Below are 23,926 nucleotides of genomic sequence, written 5' to 3'. Positions count from 1 at the left end.
ATGTGGTGTGCATTTTCTGGAGCAGTTCTTACAGAAAATAATATCATCAGAAGCAAAGATAATAGTCTGCTTCATTCTGGAAACTTCCCTTCAGAATTTTTAAGGCTTTGAATAATCCTGACACTACATTCTCAGTTTCAAACACCAACTGCTTTAAGATGCAAAACGTTACCTATAACAAGAAACAAAAGAACATTTTCTGTCTCATATATCAAACTGCAACTGGTAAAAGCTTGTGATTTATTGAATTATTCTGTGTTGTCTTGTGCATTTCATTTGAAATAACTCTGTATAAATTGAGAAGAAAAATCTCATTTTGCAAATGTACCATAATATAGTATCTGATGAAACCTTAAGAATCATGTATGATAAACTATCTGAAAATTATCTTATTATAGTTATAAACACGAAAATACCCTCAGATAAAATGTAGAACGACATTATTCTATCTCACCTGAGTTGCAACATAATCAGTTACGGCAGCTGGTGATGTTGAATCATTTGCCACAAAAAAAAAACATAAAACTTATTTTTCCATAATGTTTATGTTTGATGCTTACACTGTTGTAACGTACAAAGAAGCTTGTACTGCAGTTCCTTATGTCAGAGGGAATTATGAATAATGGAAAATTGAATAATTTCAAGGGAAAAATTGTTCTGGGGCCGGGTATCGATCCCGGGACCTCTGGTTGAACGTACCAGTGCTTTACCACTGAGCTACCCGGGAACTCCACCCGACACCGTCTCAACTTTTCCCTTTATATCCACACAACTCGCGTGGGCTGACGAAATGCCAGAGACCCACATCGAGTGCACACAATCTCTGTGTGACTTGGAATTATGTTTTCTGTTAACGTACATAGTGACGTATATATTATGCAAGTCTAGTCTTTCAGGTAAAGCTCCCTGTAAAGCAGATTTGAATAATTTCAAGGGAAAAATTGTTCCGGGGTCGGTATCTATCCCGGGAAGACTAGATTTGCATAATATATACGTCACTGTGTACGTTAACAGAAAACCACAGTCACACAGAGATTGTGTCCACTCTATGTGGGTCTCTGGCATTTCGTCAGCCCACGTGAGTTATGTGGATATAAAGGGAAAAGTTGAGACGGTGTCGGGTGGAGTTCCCGGGTAGCTCAGTTGGTAGAGCGTGGTACGTTCAACCAGAGGTCCTGGGATCGATACCCGGCCCCGGAACAATTTTTCCCTTGAAATTATTCAAATCTGCTTTACAGGGAGCGTTACCTGAAAGACTAGATTTGCAATGGAAAATTGCTCTGTGAGAGGATTGGCTATATTATGGACAGTAGTATTAGTATGTAAGGACTTTGTATAAGTATATGTTGTATCGTTTATTGTAATAATTCGTGCTGCCGAACTTGTAAAAGCCAGAAATGTTGACTTGTGCTTGGAGATGTAATGAAACAAGCAAGAAGTGGACTGTGGAGCAGAACTGCGGCACTTGATGTCTTGGCAGTATTATTTTGTTCTGTCTAACTGCTGGCCGTGTCAGAGTCTTACGTGTAGGTGCTGGTTTTACTTGACCTCATGAAAGTAATTTCTTGAGTGTTGGGCCGCAGTGTACACATTGATCACGAAATACAGAATGAAAATATTATTGAGATGTTTTACTTCCCACAGAAGCTTCCTTCACTATGCTATGTAAAGAGTTAGAATGTGGTGAGAGGGTTAACATTTCTTGTTCTCTACCCGTTTTCTGTTTATCTACATTGGACAAGATAATTGGCATATTTCCTTATTTTAGAAAAATTGTATTAATGACAGATGTATGTTAGTGATGAAACACTTGCATTTGAAGAACTCCAAAACAAAACTTGTTAAGACCACTTCCAATTGTGACCGAGTTTGAAAAACGATGAAAGAGTAATGGAACGGAGAAAAATTCTCTTCAGCGCCGGGATTTGAACCCGGGTTTTCAGCTCTAGAGCTGAAAACCCGGGTTCAAATCCCGGCGCTGGAGAGAATTTTTCTCCGTTCCATTACTCTTTCATCGTATGATGACGCAGAATATCTGCATGGAAGTATCATATGTACTTCGGTACGTTATAATAATATAGAGTTTGAAAAAGATTTAATCCTTGGAAGGATCTTACATCGTGCTGCAAATTCCATTTGAAGCAAAATAATTGAGTTAAAACAGAGTTGAATTTTTAGTCTGATGTAGAACCCTTCCAAAAGCCTGAATCTGTTTCAAACTCAGTTGCAATTGAAAGTTGGCTTACAGGTTTTGTTTCAGAGCTCTTAAGTCCTGTTCTCTGTCTTCTTAACTAGTCTGTGTTCTGATATAACAAAATTTTTAGCATCTGGCAAGCTTATTTCGAAATAGTTTGTAACACTAAAAGATGTTTCAAATAGAATAACAAGATTAGGGCTGACTTACAGTATTAGGTCAGGTACACAAAAATAATTATAAATACTGTTTACTCGAATATAAGACCTTTTATTTAATTTTGCTTCCGAAAGGTGGGGGTATAATTAGGACCAGGATTTTAATGATCTAAAAACCAATTAAAATGGCCTAAAAATAATAAAAAAAATACTAAACAATTACCTTCCTTTTCATCTTGGCACACAATCATTTTTCACCCAGTACAGCATTGCAGTAAGTTAAAACACCTTTCATAGATTTTCAAATATAAAGGACTGGCGATTGTTAACTGAAAAGGCCTTATACATGGAGAAGCTCCTTTCAACATGGACTGAATACACGGGTGCACACAACAATAGCATGTATCCATACGACATGACGGACTGCTGCTTACACCACACCTTCCCTCACACCGTTTAAAGGATAAATCTTGTCTTGTCTTTCGCATGTAGAATAATGGTAGGTGCCAAATCTAGGGAATCGTGTAGGACTATTTTCAAAAAAACTACAAATAATGCCCATGGCTTGTCAGTATATCTTTTCATTAATAATCTTCCTCGTATGTAATCGTGAAAACTTTGTAACTAATTCAACAGTTCATAGCATAAATACACGTCAAAAAAATGACTTTCATACTCCATCAGCAAGTCTATCGTGCTATCAAAAAGGAGTGCGTTATATGGCAGTAAAAATTTTTAATAGCCTCCGTATCGATATAAAAAATGAAACTCAAAACATATGATTATTTAGGGCCAAATTAAAGAAGTACCTAATTTCTCATGCCTTCTATTCTGTAGGTAAATTCATGACATTCAATAACACTTCATGAAATTGATACTAAAACTGTATTGTACTAGTAGACTATATTGTAAATCTCATCTGTATATATTTCATCTAGACTGTGACTATAAATTAAGACTTTATAATGGTATTAAGTTTTTTGACTTGTTCCATATTCTAGCTGTGAAGCGATGTATGAATACCATGGAATGTTAATAAATACAATACAATGTAAGAATAAAAATGAACACTTGCTGTTGGACCAGTTCAAGTTCGAAAAGAAATATATGTGGGAGGAGGATAAAAGAATGCGTGGCCCCTTTCTTCTCATATTTTCAAAATACTAATTTAAAAGGCACAGAAAGACTCGCATATTTATTACAGCACAAATCACATTGCTTCAGACAAATCAGCAATTACTGTAAAATTATTTTCTGATTCCTTGAACTCCATGCATATAATTACAAAATATTAAGGTGTGAGTTAGAGCCACTGACCCTTTAACGATTTAGTTATAAGGAAAGTTGTCTTAACTCTTTAAGTTAGGCAGGATCTTACAGATGAAGAAATCTTATATTCGAGTAAATACAGTAACAAATTTGTGTTCTCTGTGTATGAGGTGAAAGATGTAAATATAGCTCTTAAAGCACACTGAACGTATACAGAGTGTTTTGGTAAACACCTGCAAATTTAATAATAACAGCATTCTCGAAACATGCAGGGTGAAGTGGAGTGAATGCATGTTTTCTTCAGGTATTCTTTGTCTGCAGAGCAATCTACAATGGCAGAAAGATAAAATAAATAAATACACCTACACCCTTACTTGATAATATTTGATATTAGTTCATTCATTTGCCACATTAATCCACATTTTGCTATTGCATATCTTGCATGGATGAAGAAGTTAAGGAAATATTTGCCCATGTTTTCTATTGGAACTTGCGTTTCATAATCATGAATTTGAAATTAATTTGTTGCTATTATATTATTATGATGTACTGAAATACATATGGGGTTTCAGTGCAGTATTTCTGTGTTTCCATATGATGAAGAATCGGTAGAATGTTGAAAAATTCTCTCCAGCACCGGGACTCGAACCCAGATTTCCAGCTTTACGTGCTGGCGCTTTATCCACTAAGCTACAACAGATCCAAGTTCTGATGCCGGATTGAATCCCTCTCATTTTAAGTTCTACCTGTTGTGTTCCGGCATCGGAACTTGAATTCGGTGTGGCTTAGTGGATTAAGTGCCAGCACGTAAAGCTTGAAACCTGGGTTCAAGTCCCGGTGCCAGAGAGAATTTTTCAATGTTCTACCGATTCTTCACTGTAATTTGTTGTTGTTCAGATCAAGAATGAATTCTTTTTAAATGCCAAAACTAATTTTTTCATATACCCTTGAGTGGCTGTAAAGTTAGCAAAGACTTCTAAAGACATAGCTCGAGAACATAAAATGTCATTGAAATTTAGTTCTTGAAAGAAGGTCATGAGATGACATTGATGTTTTGGTATTTATTTCTCCTATCTGCGAGTTAACATTCTTACTTACAATTAAGATAAGTGATTTGAACCTTGTAAGTGTCCTCACCTCAGAAATAGAATTCTTCACGTTTGCAGAGTGGCAAAATCAAGACACTATATCTGGAGGCATTAGCAACTAAGTAATGTGTAAAATATTTGATTAGTGCCTCAAAATAGAATTTGAGTTCCTAAAGAAAGTCTTTATTATTGGCGAAGTGCATCAACATTGATTAAAAACGCAGTAATCATAGATTACGAAACGATGGTTAAACAGTAGCCGTGGTTAAAATGTAATTTATGTGCACCATTCATAATCACCGATTACTAAAACTTGGCTAGCTGACACCTCATTTAACCAGAGTAAAGTCTATGATGGTACATTGTTTCTACAAAATGACTAAAGGAAAGCATCCATACCGCTGCAAAGATAATAGTCAACGTCTAAAAACGACTGCGCTCACTATGTTCTACATCGAAATGAACGTATCCTACATTTTCGCGTTGCATTTGTTTGCCTTTGGGCGCTGTTATATTTGTGAGTTCCATTTCTTTGTTTTTCAGTACTTTTAGGTTAAAATCGTACAAAATGGAAAATTGAATCCAAAAATGATTATATCCCAATGTTAGGTTGAAGTATCGATAGACTTAATTACTAGATTTAAATGTAGGCCTATTATATAAAAAAGATGGAATATCCATAAAGGAAAAGGATGCAGAAAATTGGTAGGAATGTGTGTACGATCTTGGACTACACCAGGGAATTGTGCATTTTCCTAAGATCCATGCATAATCTCTCTTTGTTCAGCCAGTGACATAGAGAAATAGATACTGGTATTCGAGTATTCCCTCTTAAAATACAGAAAATAATAGTTACATAGAATCGTAATATAAGCAGCCGATCCGTAGGAGAAATATGATTGTTCTTGTGTTATTTCAATTGATCCATTTGTAGATTTTGATAAACGAAATCCCTCCTGAAATTTTGTCACCTAATTGCTCGCAAGAATTCTCTCTTTCCACTAAAGAACCTTCACCCTCACGCTCTATCCAAGTAATTCAAGTACTGCACAATAATAATCGTCTTCGAAATAATCACCTGTGGTTATGGCCGCCATTTTGCTTTACTTGCTCTGCTAATCGCTGGTTATCTCCTTTAACCGCTCATATTTGGCCGGTTAGAGATTACTGTGGTTAACTTCCTATTTAAGTTGTAACCGAGGTCGATCCACCGTAAAAATGCTTAATCGGGGATTAGGTCACAATTTTAACCGATGGTTACACTAACCGACGTTAATGCACGTGGGCATATGACTTTCAGAGCTCACCACTTCCAACGATTCTGCATTGCATTTACTTCACTTCATCCTATTTAGGTAGTGAGATCCTTGTCAAAGAAATAATTTCTAATACACTTCTCAAAATTAATGTGTTGTGGAAACTCAGATTGTTGCTTACTTTTAGATTTATATTTATGTGCAGATTGTCTTATCTGTAAGAAAATCGTAATTGTACAGTAATTATATGATAAATTGGGTGGTGGTTTTATGGAATTAAGCTTTGGTATGCTGGTACAAGTTCATTAATTTTGCATAAGGGATGCACCAAAAGTTATAAACATATTAATATCATGATAAAGAAAAAAATGGTCGGTGCACACATACTTGTTTTGAAGAAAATATCTGAATTTCCCATACTCCTGCATTTAATGGCCATCCTGATCAATGCACTTTTCCCATCTTTCCAGAAGTAAAAGAAATTCAGTTCTGGCATATCTCAGATGATGTACGATAAATATTTTTGAGCATCATCATTGAAATAGAATCATCTTGCTTCATGGCGAATGTCCAAGGAAGGAAAAGAAATCTTTCTCCATCATGACAGTACAAGAGCTCACACTGCAGGTTTTTGCATGAAGACTACTGAGAAGAATGGATGGAAACCTCTTTGCCGATGCCATACAGTCCAGATCTGGTATCCTCAGGCTACGTTCTATTTGGTTTCTTAAAGATCAGGTGCATGGTCGTCACTTCAAGTATTTTGGACGTGTCAAAATGGACGCACATTATTGTATGTAGTATGCTGGAACAGAATGCTATTGCAAGGCGCTTTTCTGAACTCTCGAAAGATATAAAAATGCATGAATCAGAATGGCGATTTCCTCAACAGATAGAAGAAAGAATTTTTTTTATAACGAATATGGTCCTTTGATTGTAATACAGTATGCTTATGACTCTTGGTACAATCTTTATAGGTAAATGTATAAGAAGCAGAACTCTTGTGCTGTATTCAGTATATATATAAAACAAATTATTTGAATCTTTTTTTTCCTCTGATAAAAATAATCGAACATTTCTGATCTCTTATCTTGTTGAAAAATTGCTCTTTGTCCTGTGTTTTTATTTCTCATAGATTTGTTACAACCTTTCTGTTTGAAGAAGCACATGTTTTAACATTGAATTACAAATTGGGATATGGAGATCGATTTCTTTTCAAGTTTTACTGTTGAATGAGAAGCTTTATTTTCTTTCTTTTTTTTAAAAATAAGCTGTTGATGTGATAGCTATAAGTAGCGTTTAACTCCTATAATATCATCGGGTGATAGCGGATTCGATGCCAATCATCCTGTGAACACTTCCATCATGAATTGAGTGGTTTCAAGAGAGACCCCAGAAGAAGAATCTCTCTGCCCCGAATCTTCTTCTGGGCCATGAAATGAATACTTTGCTTTCATGTTTGTCATGTTCCACTTTGAGCATGTACATCTCTTGTATTTTGTTTCTTCTAAACCTTGAGAGTTATTGCTTCAGGAACCTGAGAACGCGTTCACCAGCAAGTGGGAGAGGATGGAGCCATCTGGTGATAAACTCAGTAAGTTTCAAGTTCAATGGATTCTGTCACTTTATATACTTGGAAATTAATGTAATGTAAAGAGGAGTAAGGTTTGTACCTTTGTATCACTCTGTACTAGGGATATTTTTGGAAAGCTTGTGAACTCATTTTTACACATCATAGTCAGAGGTTGGTGTGAGCATGATCTTTTTTTTTTAAGGTGGATTCTTTGGGAAGCGATAAACTTCTCACAATGCTCTGTCCACTTCTGAAACATATGCCTGTTTTTTATTGCTTACAAGTTCCATTCAGCTTTATGTTTCCATATTTGTCATTGAATGATATATTGGACAATGCCTCATATATTTAGGTTATTTTAGATAAGATTTTAAGTGGGAGGAGGTCAGTATTGTCGGACCATCGGATCTGTGCCCCTTCAGCGCTGTCATTCTTGGAAAAGTTAACGCCTTTACTCACTCCATTCCACCTGCTTTCCTCCCACCACGTTAAACAGCAGGCCACGAACCTTGCCGAATAGGGATGTTGCCAAACTTCCGTCAAACGGTGCCATAAATAACTGGTCCTCCATGCAACAATATTATTTCTTTCAATCAAAATACATCTTGTATTTCTACATTTTTTAAACCTAAATCCCATGTCTCGAATCACTTTCCGTAGTGGGATGAAGTCAATATTGTCGGACCATCGGATCTGTGCCCCTTCAGCGCTGTCGGTCTTGTAAAAGTTAACGCCTTTACTCACTCCACTCCAACTGCTTTCCTCCCACCACGTTAAACAGCAGGCCACGAACCTTGCCGAATAGGGATGTTGCCAAACTTCCGTCAAACAGTGTCATAAATAACTGGTCCTCCATGCGACAATATTATTTCTTTCAATCAAAATACATCTTGTATTTCTACATTTTTTAAACCTAAATCCCATATCTCGAATCACTTTCCGTAGTTTTTCTCTCCAACCTTGGAAATTATTACTTCTCTCGCAAGTTTCAGTAATTTCTTCAATGTTGAAACTTCTTTCTGAACGGTATAAAATTATTGTATCTTTCGTCTTAAAGTACATCGGTTCATATCATCTACAATAATTAAACGTTCCCTTGGTCTGTTCTTCTCTGGTGATTCTAGCTGTTCATCTCCTGCACAGACTCCCTCTCTCCTGATTTTCTTTATTAGGAGTTCTGACCTGTCTATATAAATTACATAAAATATATTATTAGTATTAGTTAAGTAAGTAATTTTAATACATAATCAATTGAAATAAAATAAGCCTCACCTGTGATATCAGTTGCTCTTTTTGTTGCATGATTTATAGGAAACAGATATTGACCTGTTTGTTTCTCTTCATCGCAAAATGCTATTACGTACTTGCTTAATAATATTTCTTTCGCCACTCCATGCTACAGTGTTCATGTTGAGTTGACAACACTGGTCTGCAAGTGCAAATATTGTAAAGTGTCCCGCAAGAAGGCCAAAATTGTGAGTAGTGGGGGACAGAAAGGGAGAGACATAGAAAAGAGAGAGATAGTAATGCAGGGAGAGAAATGAATTACCGAGGCTGAGAAGGAATTAGAGTTGAGTTCGCATATCTTACGGGGGCACAGATCCGATGGTCAGACTACAGACGTGGACAAATTATTAGCAAAATTGAACATTTTTATTATATATTTTCACAAAATATCATTCTTCAATTTAGACTACAGTTGACATTTTTGTGTATTTCCAAATTATTAGCAAAATTGAAGATTAGTGTTGCATATTTTTCAAAATTTAACTCCTCAATTTGGACTACAATTGATATTTTTGCATATTTACAAATTATTAGCAAAACTGAAGATTTTTATTGTATATTTTTACAAAATTCGATTCTTCAATTTGGACTACAGCTGACATTTTGGATATTTCCAAATTATTAGCAAAACTGAAGATTTTTGTTTTATATTTTTACAAAATTTGACTCTTCAATGCAGTTGACATTTTTGCTATTTTACAAATTATTAGCAAAATTGAAGATTTTTATTATATATTTTTACAAAACTTGACTCCTCAATTTAAACTACAGTTGACATTTTTGCATATTTCTCTCTACCGTAATGATGGAAATATCCAAAATTGTCAACTGTAGTCTAAATTGAAAAGTCAAATTTTGTAAACAAAATATCATAAAAATCGTCAATTTTGTTAATAATTTGTCCACGTCTGTATAACAGATTTCTTGCAGCCTAGCCCTAAAGATATGCTGCACACCTTGAATAGCCTTGTATCTGTTGCAAAGATTTTTAATGCAACTAGAGAGAACTAGTTCTCATGAAGTAGTCCCCAAAATGCAAGCCTGTCCTAAGTTTTTTCATTCACACAATTATTAATGCCCAACTGTTTCATCTGAACTGATTTCAGATATCTAGAAAAATAGAGATCCTTACTTTTTCTGGTCTTTTACAATTGACCTTTCATGCTATATAGTCTAATTTGGAAGGTCTGCTCTTATTTGTTTCTTTAATTTGAACTTCTGAGTACAAGCAACCATTGATAGTTCATCAGCAAACAATCAAGGTTTTTAGGCCTAGTGACCTGTTCCAGTCTCATTGATCATCCAGAATTTTTCTCAGAGGAAGGTCACCGATTCTCTGTTGATTGGTACTTAGAAATTAAATTTGATAACCTATTCCTCGTCATTCTTGTAATATGTAGTCTCTCTCTATTCCTGCTCTGGTGGCAGCTTTGATAATAATTACATCTTCGTTTGTTCTATGGCCTTGCTTTGTATTTTTCTGTTCTCATAAATTTCATCTCTGCTTTGGTTAGGGATTCATCTTTCTTTCTGGTGCCCAGGTCTCATATCCATGCAATGGTGTTTGTAATATCGAAGTTTTAATTTTGTATGTTTCTGAACTTGGGGAAGTTTTATTATCTATTAATTATGCTATTTATTTGAAGAAACTTCACCTTTTTGGTAAGAGATTGAACATCCAAAGTTATTGAATATATTGTCATTGTTTTCCAATGGTGTGTGAGGTTATTTATTTGCATCATTCTTCGAGTGTCCCAGCATAGTCCAGTAAGATCTCTTCTTGCTTGTTTGATGTTGTCAAGGTTTCTGCAGTTCAGGAGATGATCTTGGTTGAGTGCTGAACCCGCTTCATGACAGATGGTACATTCCAGTGATGTGGTGCATTTGAATCTGTACAGGTGTTGTTCCCAGAAGACAATCGTGTTGCGTGATCATTCAGAAGAAAGCTACTACTTTCCTTTTTTTTTTTTTTTTTTTTTTTTTTTTAAAGAATATATTTATCTGTTCTGTTACATTATTGTTGATCAAGATTTTGTTTCTGACGTCTCTTCCTTTAAAGATCTTTAAACCATATTTGGCAGTAATTATTTTTAATTCATATACAGATTTTTGTAATGTGTCTTCTGTATGTACTGTTACAGCCAAGCACATTAGCTGTCTGTAACAATTCCTAGAAGCAGAAACTCCTCACCTCTTTTTTTTTTTTTTATATTATATAATGTTCGATAGTTGTAAGAACTAGTTGTGTGTACTACTCATTTAGTTTATAATAGTTGACTTTACATATATTCAGGACAAATTCAGCAGAAACTTATGTCCTGTACATGATTTTTTAGTGTGTTCTTTGGCCACAATTTATCTCCCACCCAGAAGGCAACAACTTTTGCAATTGGTGAGCATGCTCCGGTATACTGATTACAAAAACTATTCAGTATTAGTGATTTGACAATAATTGTTTATATTTCGTGTATCAGAAATGATGTTACACACACCAGGAGTGTTGTCAGTGGTCCAAAGTGATGGTATTTGCTTAATATATAGTGAGTGGAATTTAATACCACCAACTGGTACAAGATATCAGTCACATTACCTTTGATCACATGAAATGATTAGTACAAACTTCGAAAACAGAATACAGTTTTAAAATGTATACTGTTTATTTATTAATTATTACTGTATTATTCATTAACATTGATATATTACACTGAATATTAATTATGTTCAAATTTCAAACAAAACTCACTAGTAACTTTCGTTTCATGAATGTTGGCATCTACTTCAAAGGCAATGATCATAACAGAAACTAACTGCGAGTGTATTTGTCAGTACCAAAATTCCAAACAAAGTGAGAATATGAAATAATAAGAGGAAAATGCTTAGGTTTCACCCTTCAGATATATCATGGCTTTGAACCACCAATCTCACTCCCATTCTGTGTAACATAACTTATGATGCACAAGGTATAATAATTTCAGTATAGCTAAATACTTTTTTGTCGATACTAGCTTAACAATCTAATTTGTCACTTTATTCTACATAACACAACATTTTTTTCGATAAAAGTAATCTAATTTGATCTATGTAAGGAAGGAAGCAATGGTGAATTATTAAGAAGAGGTGTTGATTGGACTTCTTCCATTCCTGTAACAAAAACAATAATACAACATTTTGAATAATGGCTGTATTTTCATCTCCAGGTGATCAAAAAAGGATGTGAGAAGGGATCCTTCTCTTTTGGGTCGTTATAAAAAGCTAAATCTGCTTGATTATCGCATGATATGCACGAGAATGCACCTGAAGACCAAGATAGAGCCTATTTTCGAAACATTGTGGTTTTCATTTTTATTACGATTGTTAGAATAAGTCGAATTTACACCTCTCCTAAATACACTAGTTTATTTTAGAGTAAACAGTCTTTCTGTGTTGTTTGATTTCAATTGAACACCCTTTATTTTTTTATTAAGAGTTTTTCCTATGCATTGTTCGTAGATAAATTGACTCATAGACACTGAATAGCAACAAAATTTGCCCAATAGTTTAGTAGAAATCACAGTACCCAGGCTAGTACTAATATTATTATATTTCATGTACATCATTCCCTGATAAATTGACTTGTAGATACTGAATATGAATAAAATCCGCCCAATAGTTTAGTAGAAATCGCTGTACACAGACAGACTAGTACTAAAATTATTATATTTCATGTACATCATTCCCTGATAAATTGACTCGTAGGTACTGAATATGAACAAAATCTGTCCAATAGTTTAGTAGAAATCGCTGTACACAGACAGACTAGTACTAAAATTATTATATTTCATGTACATCATTCCCTGATAAATTGACTTGTAGATACTGAATATGAACAAAATCCATCCAATAGTGTAGTAGAAATCGCTGAATATGAACAAAATCCGTCCAATAGTTTAGTAGAAATCGGTGTACACAGACAAACTAGTGCTAAAATTATTATATTTCATGTTCATCATTCCCTGATAAATTGACCCGTAGATACTGAACATGAACAAAATCCGTCCAATAGTTTAGTAGAAATCGCTGTACACAGACAAACTAGTGCTAAAATAATTATATTTCATGTACATCATTCCCTGATAAATTGACTCATAGATACTGAATATGAACAAAATCCATCCAATAGTTTAGTAGAAATCACTGTACACAGACAGACTAGTACTAAAATTATTATATTTCATGTACATCATTCCCTGATAAATTGACTTGTAGATACTGAATATGAATAAAATCTGTCCAATAGCTTAGTAGAAATCGCTGTACACAGACAGACTAGTACTAAAATTATTATATTTCATGTACATCATTCCCCGATAAATTGACTAGTAGATACTGAATATGAACAAATTCCGTCTAATAGTTTAGTAGAAATCGCTGTACACAGACAGACTAGTAGTAAAATTATTATATTTCATGTACTTTATTCCCTGATAAATTGACTCCTAGATACTGAATATGAACAAAATCCGTCCAATAGTTTAGTAGAAATCGCTGTACACAGACAGACTAGTACTAAAATTATTATATTTCATGTACATCATTCCCCGATAAATTGACTAGTAGATACTGAATATGAACAAAACCCGTCCAATAGTTTAGTAGAAATCGCTGTACACAGACAGACTAGTACTAAAATTATTATATTTCATGTACATCATTCCCTGATAAATTGCCTCGTAGATACTGAATATGAACAAAATCCATCCAATAGTTCAGTAGAAATAATCCTTTGACAAATCTTGTCAGTAACGTTCGGTGTGTGAACTGAACAGTCTTCTTCGCTTTGGGGCAATATGCACAGAACCTGTAGTGCGCAATTTTTTAACCGAGTGGTCATCAGAACACTCCACTTTCGGGCTAGCGTCTCTTACTCAGATGTCGCCGTGCACTTCTTACCCGTAACCCATTTCAGCGAGTGCTGACGACCATTGTCTGTCTGGCGTCTTTGCCACCTGGCCTCTACCAGGAAACTTGTCCCAAAAATTTTCTCAGGTTTCCATAATCAAACCATGACTCTCATACGTCTCCACAATTGCCATTCTTTCTCGATTGAATACATCGTTTTGCACAATGCAGACAGAAACATTTGACTTGGCTGATGCAGAGAAATTCTAACAGAAGGTGTCGATTATTGCAGCTGTTCGTTTACTCAGTATGATATTAGTGGCATTGTTGTCTGGCAGTTGGATGGCATTTCAAGTGGTAAAAATATCACAATACTGGAGACAGGCTACTTTTTTGTTCGTCTACTCTCTGTATGAATTTTGTAATCTGTTCAAGAATAACCTGCTGGTCTTGTCATATACGGTATTTCATTTCTGATGCTTGTATTCTACTCTGAAGTATCAGACGAATTTATATTTCATGCAAAATTAATAATTTTATTGCATTGTATATTGGATACTAAAGCCATGCAGAGATATTTCCAATGTATGTTTCTAGGAGAGAGAGAAATAAATTGCTATTTGTTGTTGTTGCAGTAGGACTTTTAAGATGGATAAAATTTGTAGCATTTTCGTTGCTATTAACTGAAATCTCTGATTGGATTCGTAGCTATATTCCTTACATAAATTTAATGAATTCTGTAATATTTTATTTAACTTCTCTAACTTCTATTTAAAAATATTTTAATAGTACGTTATGCAACGAGCCTATAATGATAGTAATTAAGACGCGAGTATGTTTATTTATGAAACGAGTGCAAACGAGTTTCATAATTTTCATATGAGCGTCTTAATTACCATTATAGGCAAGTTTCATACGACTTTTTATGCTCGACCATATTTCTAACTTGAAATTATTCATAAGTTTTCATGTTATGGTTGTGTAGTGACGAACAGAACTGACCTGAATTGTGAGATGTGCGCAGACGCGAAAGTATTGATTTTTTCCGAGGCACGAATATCATTGACCTTGATATAACCTAGAGAACATTAGTCTTGATATAACCTGGAAATTGATTTAGAATTGAAAAACGAGATGACAAATTGAATTTATTTGAATATTATTTACAATTAACGCTAATTATTACAGTAACAGAACATAACCTTCTGCGACAGTATTGGATTTCCAGCCTCCGTGACTTTTCGCTAATTGTCTTTCGATTGCACAACCGAGAATAATCGATACTGGTGGATTTATAACTGTACAAAGGTGATTTTTCATTGGCTGAACAACTGAATTATAATGAATAGGTGTACTTTAATGAGGTGCATTAAAGGGCTACTACCAGGTGTATAATTACTACATTTCGGCATGGTCGAGCATAAAATCTATTGTCTAACTTCTGTGGTTTTGTATCTGGTCAGTCTGTTGTTGACAGCCTGCAATTGCAGGGAATCGTTATACATTCACAATAAATTTATATATAATGATCATTTTTCTTACATATTAACTATTATTCCTTCAAACTAGTACTCCTTCCTCTTCTTCAGAACTAGAATCAATTTACTACGTTTCTAGCCAGTTTCTCGACTTCAGTTGTTAATCATAATTGATTTTATAAGCAGATTTCTTTAAGGAGCAAAATTGTACTCAGACTTGTAATTTACGTGCTATTTGTGACTAGTTTCTGGTCATTCGTCTTCCAGTTTCAGAAACAGAAATTCTTGTATTTGTCACACGTTTCCTTTTCACTTGTCTGTCTTGTCGTGTTAAGAAACAGATCTAAGTTCTCTTGTATCTCTGTCAAGCAGATTGAACCAGTTACAATGACCCCAGGTACAATTCCATTTCCTCCTCTTCTACTAATTTAAATATCTAACGATTGAAATGTTCTGTTTTCTGTATTTCATCTACAGAAAAAAGTCAGTCTAAACTTCTTTTTAATAAGCCATAATTGCTTTTTTCCCCTTTAAAAGGGTCTTTCTTTCCACCTCTTTTTGCCTGATGATGAAGATATGAGGCGTGTTCTTAAAGTAAGTTCCGTTTTCAATTATACCCTTTGCATCGCTGCAGTCGTTATTTTGCGCATGCGTGTTTTCTCCTTCAGTCCTCAGGCAAGCTGTGCATGCAGTTTCAGAGCTCCAGTCCGTGTGTGTGGTTAGTTGTGATCAGTTGAAATGTTTAAAGTGATCGAGCACCCCGCTGAGTGTGAGATGCGGTCTGTTATCCGTTTCTGGAATGCAAGAAACATCAAACCAGCTGACATTCATCGTCAACTTTGTGAGGTGTATGGTGATGATGCCATTAGTGATGGAATGGTCAGGAGATGGCCACACACAGCTCGTGACACCCAAAATCTCATCTCGAAATTTGGCTGGGAACAAATTAACCATCCCCCCTACAGCCCGGATTTGGCTTCGAGTGACTTTCATCTTTTTCTGCACCTCAAGAAGTTCCTCAGTGGTCAATGTTTTGATGGCGACGATGAAGCGAAAACAGCAGTGCGGGAGTGGTTTGCATCACAGGTGGACGAATTGTACAGTGAGGGGATAGAAAGACTTGAGCCACGACTCGATAAATGCCTCAATAATGGCGGAGATTATGTTGAGAAGTAATTGAAGTGTGGGGAATACAATGCAACAAAAATGGTTTGTAAATATCTTCCCGTTTACTTACTACACCCTTTTGGAACTTACTTTAAGAACACGCCTCGTACATTCAACCTTCGAAACATTATGGTTTCTGTATATCATCAGCAGTAGGAAACGCTCAATCTAAAGCTTTATTCCTCGATAAGTCACCATTGCTTTCTCTTTTTATATCAGTCTCATCACCGAGCGTTTCTGTTTCATAATCGATAAACTAAGTTGAAATTGTAGTTACACAATCATGTAACCTGCTGGAATATCATTTTGGGTTGTCTATCCCTTCTCATAAAAATTAGCTCACCCTGTAGAAGATCTCAGTTGAACTGCTTGTAACAATGTGATACACTCGATATGATGTAAAGTGAATTCAGCATTAGCAAAATGGGTATATGCGTGTTCACGTTTTAATATTTGTAGACAGAAATAAGTTTCTTTATGTAGAGTAAACGATGTTTGGGCTGGGGACAAAACATGTGAGCTGTGATTATCAGCATGTGATGTCTTCTGAATTACAGATCGCCTGGATGGCTTGGCGAAGAAACGGAAGACGGAGGACAAACCACAGACCTTAGAGGACTGGTTACAGATCACTGACGACTATGAAAGGAGAAAGGCAACCCCTGGCAAAAAGACGGTACATTAGTCTTTTTGGTGCTTCATGACAACTGTCTAAAGCTTCCTTGTATATGATCAAATTTTTCTTCCGATTCAATACAATACAAGAAAATTTGTCGAACTGTTTCATATTGCTAAAGATTTCAGAAGATTTTAAAACATGTGCTTCAAGTTCATTGTAACCTATATAGGCCTACCTATCATATATTACATTACACCGTGTCTGACTAGAGGTGTCAAGAAATAATTGGTCATCATATAATAACAGAAGGATATTTTATTATTATATTTTGGCACGAGATGCAGAATCTCTAAGATTTTATTTTTATAACAACAGTGCTAGAAATCTATACAACAAAGTAAGAAAATTGAAGAAAACAATAAAAGATACCATACCCTCCTTCTTTGCCAACAAATGTAAAAACCTGGGGCTAACACACAGCATTGTGACGGAAATAGCCATTAGTGTCCTCATAGGATCGGTTCAGATATTGAGAAATCACTTGTATGGGAGCAATAATGGAAATTTCAAGTTATCTTAACCGATGGCTGTTGATTGGTTTAGATATCAATGCCAACAAATCCGTACTATTATTTTTCTCGCAGTATATGGCATTCATATCATTCTAACCTATCTAATAATATCCCCCCCCCTTTCTTAACTGTAAATGAGCACAAACGCTACTTAGGTGTAAATTTTTCTGACGTTTTGTATATTCGATTCCCTAACCATTTCAAATGTAAATCATTTTACTTTTTAGGTGTGTTTCCAAATTATATGTAATACTCTTTGTCAAATCTGGCAGCCTTTTCATAAGGGAAGCTAAATTTATTATTTATTCATTGCAATTTATGTCACGAACCGCTAACAGCCAACATTAATCATTCCAATTGAATGTAAAATGTGGACACCACAGCAGGGTTATAGGTTAGAATCTTCTTCATTAAAAAAAATACATATATTGGTACTTAACTTGAGATATCTGCCTTGTAATTTGCCTGAAACTCATTATTTTCCATCATTTTATTGTGGTATGTGACAGAACCCACGGCATACAGGCATGGATTTATTTCATGTAATTGAAATAACCAGCAAACAATTTCTCTCAGCCAGGACGCCATGTTTTTTGTGGTTCTTGGCGTCATAATGTTTCCGAATCTCATTGGTCAATTCCCTCAAAGACTTGCCAGGCTTCTGATCAATTAAAACTTACTTTGAAGACAATGGCCCGGTTTCTTTAACCTTTGTTAAAATGCACCTAACATAGCGTTAATTAACTGGAAGTTAAAAGTTTGAATTGCTGTTAAAAATATTGCGTTTCTTCAACTTTACATTTCACATTTTAACATTCTGTTTGTTAACTCTCTGTTAGAACCAGAGATTCTAGAGTTTAACCATAACCTATAACCAAGTATAGGCTCATTTCTGTTTTCTGAACTCTGACAATTGCGATTCTCGCTTGTTTCCATTGTTTGATTCAGAGAGGATAGAAGTCTTTCTATTCTCTCAGGTTTGATTTCTGCTTCTTTCCTCGTTTGTATCACAATAGCGTGGAGCAGCGTATTGCCATATTGGTATTGCTGTTATGAAATGGAAAACACTGGAACAAATAGAAATCGTGGTACTAATTTCTCTTCGTTCGAAAGAAACCTTCTGCTGGAAATTATTTCGCAGTATAAACCAATTAATGAGAATGAACAAATAAATGGATCTACGAGTAAGTTGAAAGTGAAAAGTGAGGCTTGGCAGAAAATAGCCAACACCTTTGTATGAACTTCTGGTCTGTCAAATCACAGAAATCAACCCCTCTGTTTATGTATTCATGGATATCATTTTCTAAATAATGCAGATATATAAGTTCAGCATCTAACGCACCAGCCATATTGGATACTTCTATGCTAACAGAGAGTTAAATGATTTAACTGCCTGAAATTGGGCAGTTAAATTAACATAGGTTTTAACAGCCTGTTACTACTAACAGTAGTTGAAGAAATGCTTCAACTGTTAAGTTTACGGTTAAAATGGAATAACACACTGTTATAATTTAACAAAGGTTGAAGAAACCGGGGCTGTCAAAGACAGTATTGGCAAGTCTTGAAAAGTCTTGTGAAGCATTCATTTTGAGGAAAATTTGATCATATACCAGCAGCTTGAGTAAAATCCTAGTGAAATGTATTATTGATGCTATTATTATTATTATTATTATTATTATTATTATTATTATTATTACTTACTGGCTTTTAAGGAACCCGGAGGTTCATTGCCGCCCTCACATAAGCCCACCATTGGTCCCTGTCCTGAGCAAGATTAATCCAGTCCCTACCATCATATCCCACCTCCCTCAAATCCATTTTAATATTATCTTCCCATCTACGTCTCGGCCTCCCCAAAGGTCTTTTCCCCTCTGGCCTCCCAACTAACACTCTATATGCATTTCTGGATTCGCCCATACGTGCTACATGCCCTGCCCATCTCAAATGCCTGGTTTTAATGTTCCTAATTTTGTCAGGTGAAGGATACAATGCGTGCAGCTCTGCGTTGTGTAACTTTCTTCATTCTCCTATAACTTCATCCCTCTTAGCCCCAAATATTTTCCTAAGAACCTTATTCTCAAAAAGCCTCAATCTCTGTTCCTCTCTCAAAGTGAGAGTCCAAGTTTCACAGCCATACAGAGCAACCGGTAATATAACCGTTTTATAAATTCTAACTTTCAGATTTTTTGACAGCAGACTGGATGACAAAAGCTTCTCAACCGAATAATAATAGGCATTTCCCATATTTATTCTGCGTTTAATTTCCTCCCGAGTGTCATTTATATTTGTTACTGTTGCTCCAAGATATTTGAATTTTTCCACCTCTTCGAAGGATAAATACCCAAATTTTATAGTTCCATTTCGTACAATATTCTGATCACGAGACATAATCATATACTTAATCTTTTCGGGATTTACTTCCAACCCTATCTCTTTACTTGCTTCAAGTAGAATTTCCGCGTTTTCCCTAATCGTTTGTGGATTTTCTCCTAACATATTCACGTCATCCGCATAGACAAGAAGCTGATCTAACCCATTCAATTCCAAACCCTGCCTGTTATCCTGAACTTTCCTAATGGCATATTCTAGAGCGAAGTTAAAAATTAAAGGTGATAGTGCATCTCCCTGCTTTAGCCCGCAGTGAATTGGAAAAGCATCAGATAGAAAATGGCCTATACGGACTCTGCTGTACATTTCACTAAGACACATTTTAATTAATCGAACTAGTTTCTTGGGAATACCAAATTCAATAAGAATGTTATTTAAAACTTCTCTCATAACCGAGTCATACGCCTTTTTGAAATCTATAAATAACTGATGCACTGTACCCTTATACTCCCATTTTTTCTCCAATATCTGTCGAATACAAAAAATCTGATCAATAGTCGATCTATTACGCCTGAAACCACACTGATGATCCCCAATAATTTCATCTACATATGGAGTTAATCTTCTCAAAAGAATATTGGACAAAATTTTGTACGACGTCAACAAAAGTGATATTCCTCGAAAGTTACTACAGTTAGTCTTGTCCCCCTTCTTAAAAATAGGTACGATTATGGACTCCTTTCATTGTTCTGGTACAATTTCCTTTTCTCAAATTGCAAGTACAAGCTTATAAATTTCGCTAGATAATACGCTCCCACCCTCTTGTATTAATTCTGCTGGAATTTGATCAATACCTGGAGACTTGTACTTTTTCAGATTTTCTATCGCAATTTGGACTTCAGAAAGTGTGGGTTCCGGTATAAATGGCTCAGCAGTTTGTATTTGAATTTCGTCCCGATCGTTTCTACTTGGCCTATGTACGAGGGGGATCCAGGAAATAACGACCGTTTTGTTGTAATAATTAAAAAAATATATATTTATTTGAAGAAAAAAAAAGAGTCTGTTACATAACTGAAGCTTCCTTTACTTCTCTACATAATCACCACCTACATTTAAACATTTGTTGTATCTGTTCACTAGCTTTAGAATTCCCGTGTTATACTCCTTTGCCGCCAGTTCATTAAGCCAGATGTTCACTGTCTTCTTGAACTCTTCATCACTTCCAAAACACTTACCACCCAGAAAGTCTTTCAGCTTAGTGAAAAGGTGAAAATCGCTAGGAGCAAGTTCTGGACTATAGGGCGGATGATCAAAGATTTCCCAACTGAATTGATCCAGCAATTCTCGAGTTGAAGCAGCAGTGTGCGGGCGGGCACAGATTTTGTGGTATCCAAGATGTTGCGACACAATTTCACCAAGCAAAGAACGAGAAATGTCAGGAAAGGCAAAATGCAATTCGTCGAGTGATGTGCGCCTGTCTTGCAAGATTCTGTCGTTTACTTTAGTCTTCAGGTCTTCTGTGATGAGTGATGGGCGTCCGGGTCGAGTTTCATCGTGGACATTTGTTCGCCCATTGTTGAACATTTCGCACCATTTTCTCACATTTCTTTCATTCATTACAGTATCACCATACACTTCTTTCAATTGCCGGTAAATTTCTGCAGGTATCAAATGTCGGGCATTCAAAAATCGAATCACACTCTTCACCTCGCAGTCGGCGGGATTATCAATCACGTCGTTCATTTTGAAGTAACACAAAATGCACAATGGCGACTTGTTGCAACCAGTACTCACAACATTATGAGAACACATGTTAAGGAAGCCAGTTGACTTTCGAACAAGGAAGGGGAGTCAGCTGCGCGGCGGTTATGCGCGAACGGTCGTTATTTCCTGGATCCCCCTCGTATATTATTATTATTATTATTATTATTATTATTATTATTATTATTATTTCTTTTTAGGTCCGTTGGGCTGATCTGGAAGAGCGAAGGGAGCAGGAAAAGATGCGGGCAATAGGATTTGTTGTTGGCCAGACAGATTGGTCGCGCATGACTGATCCCACATTTGGAGAAAGCGCTCTGACGCAAACAAAATACATTTAAAAGGGAACAACAGAGCGCTGCTCTACATATAAGTGCAGAAATGTAAAAGCATAGGCGTGTGCCATTTGGTATCACCACGTTCTTTGGTGTGAAATCGTGTTAGAAAGATAATTGTCATTATTTCTTTGTACAGATTTATTATAGGCAGAATTTTAAAATCGTGATCAGATGTATCTTTTTTTTTTCTCTCTTGTTTGTACTCGTGGATGAAGAGCTACATCCATGGAAATTATTTTCAATAGTGAAATTTTATTATGGAAAAATTGACGATTTCAGTTAGAACATGAGTACAAAAGCAATGTCGTAACATTTCTAAATCTTTGTTTTAAGACATGGATGTTACTCTTGTTCTGCTCTGCACAGTAGATAGAGTCTGTATGGAAGTAAAATAAATGTAATTCTTTATTATATAACTTGTTTTATTATAGAACTTCTTAGATATTGCAGAAAGAACTTTAAAAAATAGACAGAAGTCTGCAGAAATTACAGTCTGCGTGTTGGAAGTGAGAAGTTGAAGACAGATACAGGAAAATGTCAAGTGTCACGTAATTGCAACTGCCAACTTTTACAGGAACACCCCAACATTTGAATGATTTCGAAGGAAAAATTGTTCCGGGGCCAGGTGTCGAACCCGGGACCTTTGGTTTAACGTACCAACGCTCTACCAACTGAGCTACCCGGGAACTCTACCAGACACCGATCCAATTTTTCCCTCTATAAAGACCTCAAAGTGGGCTGACAACAGTCAAGCAACCAACGTTGAGTTCACACTAACTCTGTGATTGTGGTTTTCTGTTAACGAACAGTGACGTGTATTATGCAAATCAAGCTTTCAGGTATAACTCCCTGTAAAGTTGATTTGAATAATTTCGAGGAAAACTTGCTCCGGGGCCAGGTATCGAACCCGGGAACTTTGGTTTAACATACCAATGCTCTACCAACTGAGCTACCCAGGAACTCTACCAGACACCGATCCAATTTTTCCCTCTATATCCACAGACCTCAAAGTGGGCTGACAACCGTCAAGCAACCAACGTTGAGTGCACACAAACTCTGTGTGATTTAAATTGTGTTTTCTGTTAACGAACAGTGACGTGTATTATGCAAATCAAGCTTTCAGGTATAACTCCCTGTCAAGTTGATTTGAATAATTTCGAGGGAAAAATTGTTCCGGGGCCAGGTATCGAACCCAGGACCTTTGGTTTAACGTACCAATGCTCTACCAGCTGAGCTACCCGGGAACTCTACCAGACACCGATCCAACATTTGTTGTTACATCTGTAAAACTGGTAGTCTAATGCCATGCATGTTGACATGCCATTTTCACCTTTGCCTATTTTTGTGGTACTTACAATGAAGAATCTTATTGTGAGATTGGAACATGCATTAAGTCGGATTCTGTTAGCCCTTATGATATGACATGATTATGGATTTAAGCAGGAAGAATGAAGATGAAGGTGGCGAAGAGCCCAGGGTAAGTAGAATCTCAAAATGCTGTCCCTGTGCTAAGATGCATGCCTCATATTGTTTAAAATTGTTGGTAGCAACTCGGCGAAGTTCTTGTTCTGTGATGTTAATGTTATGTTTTATTTAACGACGCTCGCAACTGCAGAGGTTATATCAGCGTCGCCGGATGTGCCGGAATTTTGTCCCGCAGGAGTTCTTTTACATGCCAGTAAATCTGCTGACATGAGCCTGTCGCATTTAAGCACATTTAAATGCCATCGACTTGGCCCGGGATCGAACCCACAACCTTGGGCATAGAAGGCCAGCGCTATACCAACTCGCCAACCAGGTCGACTTGTTCTGTGATGTTGGTCCTTTCTATACGAATATTGTCTTTCAAATAATTTAGCTTATGTGATTATTGACATACACTCTTTTTCAATGCCCCCCATAAATAGAGAATGCAAAGATTAATGGCATGTGGATGTCAGGCACAATCCTAGACTAATAA

General features: G+C 36.0%; 1 protein-coding gene across 4 annotated transcripts in view; it reads left to right on the top strand.

The window, feature by feature from the left end:
• Positions 1-22,382, top strand: part of LOC138706149 (YLP motif-containing protein 1-like) — a 186,413-nt gene extending 164,031 nt beyond the window's left edge. For 3 of the 4 annotated variants that reach the window (XM_069835260.1, XM_069835341.1, XM_069835177.1), the window contains 3 exons: positions 7,499-7,559; positions 16,906-17,024; positions 21,829-22,382. In XM_069835260.1, coding sequence (XP_069691361.1) covers positions 7,499-7,559; positions 16,906-17,024; positions 21,829-21,969 — 321 coding nt within the window. In that variant the 3' untranslated portion in view covers positions 21,970-22,382. The remainder of the gene's footprint in view (positions 1-7,498; positions 7,560-16,905; positions 17,025-21,828) is intronic. The other variant, XR_011333954.1, reaches the window with a different exon arrangement.
• Positions 22,383-23,926: the final 1,544 nt, after the last annotated feature.

Source organism: Periplaneta americana, chromosome 1, assembly GCF_040183065.1.
Source record: "Periplaneta americana isolate PAMFEO1 chromosome 1, P.americana_PAMFEO1_priV1, whole genome shotgun sequence".
NCBI lineage: Eukaryota > Metazoa > Arthropoda > Insecta > Blattodea > Blattidae > Periplaneta > Periplaneta americana.
Note: the sequence above shows the minus strand (reverse complement) of the source record. Positions and strands in the feature narration are given on the sequence as shown.